Source organism: Pteropus alecto, unplaced genomic scaffold (genome assembly GCF_000325575.1).
Source record: "Pteropus alecto unplaced genomic scaffold, ASM32557v1 scaffold134, whole genome shotgun sequence".
NCBI classification, from domain to species: Eukaryota; Metazoa; Chordata; class Mammalia; order Chiroptera; family Pteropodidae; genus Pteropus; species Pteropus alecto.
Window position 1 is genome coordinate 4862712 of NW_006436283.1, and position 4307 is coordinate 4867018.

The 4307-nt window shown below is 54.7% G+C and overlaps 1 protein-coding gene and 1 long non-coding RNA gene across 3 annotated transcripts in view; one reads left to right on the top strand and one right to left on the bottom strand.

Annotated features, from left to right (window-relative positions):
- The window catches only part of LOC112480017, a 3773-nt gene extending 1507 nt beyond the window's left edge, over nucleotides 1-2266 (bottom strand). Inside the window, exons 1-2 of the long non-coding RNA XR_003046435.1 lie at nucleotides 2126-2266; nucleotides 1779-1903 (exon numbers count right to left, since the gene is read on the bottom strand). This is a non-coding gene — a long non-coding RNA (uncharacterized LOC112480017). The remainder of the gene's footprint in view (nucleotides 1-1778; nucleotides 1904-2125) is intronic.
- GGA3 (golgi associated, gamma adaptin ear containing, ARF binding protein 3) overlaps nucleotides 1-3910 on the top strand; it is a 13860-nt gene extending 9950 nt beyond the window's left edge. For both annotated transcript variants that reach the window (XM_006912229.3, XM_006912230.3), the window contains 6 exons: nucleotides 228-298; nucleotides 528-826; nucleotides 1035-1255; nucleotides 1570-1739; nucleotides 1910-2020; nucleotides 2235-3910. In XM_006912229.3, the coding sequence (XP_006912291.1) occupies nucleotides 228-298; nucleotides 528-826; nucleotides 1035-1255; nucleotides 1570-1739; nucleotides 1910-2020; nucleotides 2235-2345 (983 nt within the window). In that variant the 3' untranslated portion in view covers nucleotides 2346-3910. The remainder of the gene's footprint in view (nucleotides 1-227; nucleotides 299-527; nucleotides 827-1034; nucleotides 1256-1569; nucleotides 1740-1909; nucleotides 2021-2234) is intronic.
- The last annotated feature ends 397 nt before the right edge of the window (nucleotides 3911-4307 follow it).

The following is a 4307-nucleotide window of genomic DNA, read 5'->3' on the forward strand; positions in this document are numbered from 1 at the left end:
GTATGTGGACCCCGGGGTAGAAGCGGTAGATGTAGTGTCTTGCTGTTCCCCTGGAGCCCCCCTCCCCCATCCACAACTGTAAGGAGTCCCCTTTGGAGGTGGCCTGGGGAACATTTCCCCATGCACTGACGTCAGACAATCATGTTTGTTGTGTGAGTCTTCCTCTGGTGGGGCTAGGGCTGCCCTAGCCCAGAGCCTCTTGTCATCATGGTCATCTCTGTTCTCAGGCCTCACTGACCCAGCCCCCAGTGCCCCTCCCAAAGAGTCAGCTGGAAACAGCCAGTGGCCCCTGTTCCAGGTAGGCACAGGTGCCATCACTGAAGCACTCAACCACCTTGGCTTAGCATCCTCTTTCCTGACTAGTCCTCAGCTGCAGTTAGCTGCAGCCCTGCTGCCCCTACCCCCTGGGGTCCTGTCCTCGGCTGCTAGTCCAGTGGGGCTGCAGTAGGGCCCCCAGCAAAGGTGCCGGGGTGGCGAGCTGCAGCCCTCCACACCCTTTGCTCACTCACACTTTCCATTCCCCATAGAACGAACAGCCGGACCTGGACTTCTTCAGCCCCAAACTTGGGACTGCTGGCTGTAGCCCCTCAGATGGGCCTGACCTCCCGTCCTCAGCAGCCCCCACAGGCAACTCCCAGGCTCCACTGCCACCCCCCTTCCCAGTTCCCGTGGTCCCAGCCAGCGCTTCTGTTTTGTTCCCCACTGGACTGGCCCCAGCCTCAGCTCCAAAGGCCGAGCCCACGGTCCCCGGGTACCATCACTCAGCTTTGGGCGACAGCACCCTACACCAGCTGGATGCCCTCGATCAGCTTCTAGAAGCCAAAGCGTAATGAGTGGGAGAGGTGGGATCGGGCAGGGTTGCACCTGGGTTTGGTAGAAGCAAAGGCAGTTCTAGGGTGGGCGGGGGTGGATGCTCCCTTTTGGTCTGATCCATCAGGCTGGAAGCTAGGGTGGGGGATGGTGGGAGCTTTGTGAGGGGTTGACGTAGCAACTCTGCCTGGTTTTTGACTTGCCTTGTCCTTCCTGCCTCCCAGGACCTCAGCCCTGGTGAAACCTGTCTCCTCCAGCTTCTTCCCTGGGGCTGCCACCTCCCCTCTGATCCCCACCACCTCAGCTAGGCCTCTCCTGCCCTTCTCCACTGGGCCTGGCAGCCCTCTCTTCCAGCCACCTGTTTTCCCGTCCCAGGGCAGCCCCATGAAGGGGACTGAGCTTTCCCTGGCCAGTGTCCATGTCCCCCTGGAATCCATCAAGCCTAGTAGGTGTCAGAGGCTTGGGGCGGGAAGGGAAGCGAGGGCCACACACGGCTTGGAGCATTGTGTGGAGTGGGAGGGGTGGATCGGTACAGGCTCTCCTTGCTGGCGTCCCTTAGAGTCAGCTGCAACCCCCTTTCTGGTCTTGGCCTCTGCTTGTGAAGGTCTGACAGAGGTTCTTTCCCAGACTCCTTAAGGGAGCCTCCTCACTACAGGGTTATGCTGCTGACCCCACTTGGCGGCAGCAGGCACCCCCAGGGCATGTTGGGTATCGTTGACCTTCTCTCTCCTTCCATACCCACATGCCACCTTCTTACAGGCAGTGCCCTTCCTGTGACAGCCTATGATAAAAACGGCTTCCGCATCCTCTTCCACTTTGCCAAGGAATGTCCGCCCGGACGGCCCGACGTGCTGGTGGTGGTGGTGTCAATGCTGAACACGGCTCCCTTGCCTATCAAGAGCATCGTGCTGCAGGCTGCAGTGCCCAAGGTACCCTGGCTTCCTGGGGCTTCTAGAGGCAGGAATTACCTTCATCTGGAACCTGCTTCATTGAGGGCCTCTGCAGGCAGCAGGCGACAGCATGTGTCCACTCTGATGATACATATGTCCATCTCCAGGCACCTGCCATCTCTTCAAAGAGCTTCTCTCTTTCTCTTTAGTCAATGAAAGTGAAGTTACAGCCACCCTCTGGGACAGAACTCTCTCCATTTAGCCCCATCCAGCCACCTGCAGCCATCACCCAGGTTATGCTGCTGGCCAATCCACTGAAGGTGAGCCAGAAACCAGCCTGAAGGCCCATATCATTACTTTGGGACAACCACCTCCCAGCCAGAAGTGTCATGATATTGTTAAATTAAGCCATGTCCCTTCCCTACCTTGGTTCAGTGGCTGAGTGAGGATGGGCTGGTGGGAGCAGGGCCTGTACATTGGCACAGAAAGAGCTCCAAGGGTAATGGCGTCTCACGCGCTGCCCCTGTGTTGCAGGAGAAGGCAAGGCTTCGGTATAGGCTGACCTTCGCCCTGGGGGAGCAGCTGAGCACGGAGGTGGGTGAGGTGGACCAGTTCCCTCCTGTGGAGCAGTGGGGGAACCTATGACCCCAGAGGATGCCGTCATCTCCACTTTGAAACCCAAGCAGGCTGCCCCAAGACGGGAGGGCTCTCCTGGTCCAGTCATTCTCCATGTCCTGACTGCAGTACTTAGAGCTTTGGTATGGAACAGGAGCCCTGGGCATTGCTGCCAGGAGCTGAGCTGCTGCTGTGATGGTCTCTTATCCTTTGGCCCCTTAAAAGGACCTGTTTCTTTCTACCTGTGTGACTTGAAGTGGCCATGTACTGTTGGGTGGGATGTGGCCCCAGACTCTGCACTGCTGCCCTGGGAACACGGACCCAAGGCTGAAGTAGGTTTTTCCCCTGATGCCTCGAGGGAGTAGGTCTCTAAAGAGACTTGGGGTCCTTCCTTAAGGACCATGTCCTCATGTCCCCCATTGCTACTCTGTGCTTCCCCTGCTGGCAGGCTCCTACTCCTACCTCCAGGGAGGTGGGCAAAGCCCAGTTGTCCCAGATGGGCCTGGGCACAAGAGGACTTGGTGTGCTTGCCTTCCATGGGCGTCATTCTGAAACGACCACTGGATGATGAGTATGTGCTTGTCCCTGGCGGTGGCAGGCTGTGTCCTATGGACATCTCACCAGGATGTGGCTCTCAGCCTATTAGAAACAGAGCTTGGCCTCAGGGCAGCCTACACTAAAGGACAGGAAATAAACGGGAAAGAACCAGTGTTTCCCCTCTGGAAGCAGGTACTCAGAGCTTCCGGAGAAAGTGTGCCTCCCAGTGTGGGAACAGGCCACCCCACTCACTACCTCTTGCTTGGCATGAAATAAACTGCTGTATTGCCCTTCGAGTCTCTGAAGGGGAGGACAGCTCCTGCCACCCTCTGTGTCCTGCTTTGGCCTCCCCACTCCATGCCCGAGATGGCCCATGGTATGGCATACAGTCAGGAACAGGAGGCCTCAGGGTGAGGTAAACTGCACCAGACTTAAGTCCTTACCTGCTGCCCAGAAACTGTCCTCAGCTGCTGAGGGTACTGTCAGCAAGATGTCGGGTCTAGAGGTGGTGAGATTAGGGGCCACACTTGAATTGAATCACCAGAACTTACTGCTTCAACAGTGCTCAGCCCCAGCTAGCTTGTGCCAGACTCCAAAGCCTCACAGGGCAACAGGAAAGTGAGAACCACCAACTGGCGAAAGAGCACCGCGCTCAGCTGGATGGGCTCAGCACCATCTCCAGGAGAAGGTGGCACAGGCGACATTCCCTGATCCCTCCCTCTTCCTTGCCAGGGTTCCTTATCAAGAGGTCATCTTCCCCTTCTCTACCATCTTTAGCAAGCAGGTTTCACTGCTTTATTAGGTCGAAAGTGAATTGATTTCACTACTTAAGGAATAAATCTAAGAGCTTTCCAGAGACCGGCTGCTACAGCCCTGGGAAGATCTCTAGGATTACTACATGGAAATGTATCTTTACGATAAGCTTTAGACATTAAAATTATTTATGAGTGTTACTCGTTACTGTTGAGGTCACTGTTTTGTGACAAACAGCTCTACTGGATATACCAACTCTGCCGCCCTTGTTTTGCTGCATGTTAAATAAAATCATTTTGACCCCATTTGGAATCCTTCTAACAGACACCATTCACCCCCAGGAGGGAAAAGTGCCACTTATAAATTCCAACTGTAGATAATCACCTAGGTTTTTGTTAACATACAGGTTTCTGAACCTTTTTCTTTTTTCAAAGAGATAACCAGAAAGTTGACAAATGGATGTCTGAGATGATTCTGAGGTGAGGCCGGATTTCAGAAGCACAAGTAAACCACTGAAGGCTCCTGTCCAAGTTTCTAATTACAGGCAGGAGGGCACTGCACTCACCATGATTTTGTGGGGAGGGGTGTTTTTTCTCTAAGGAGACAGGGAAGTCAGTTCCATGTCAAAGAAAACAAGTATTTTCTTAATTTTTACCTCAGGAGGTAGATAAAAACTCCCTAACTGAACCGTAAGAACTTGCC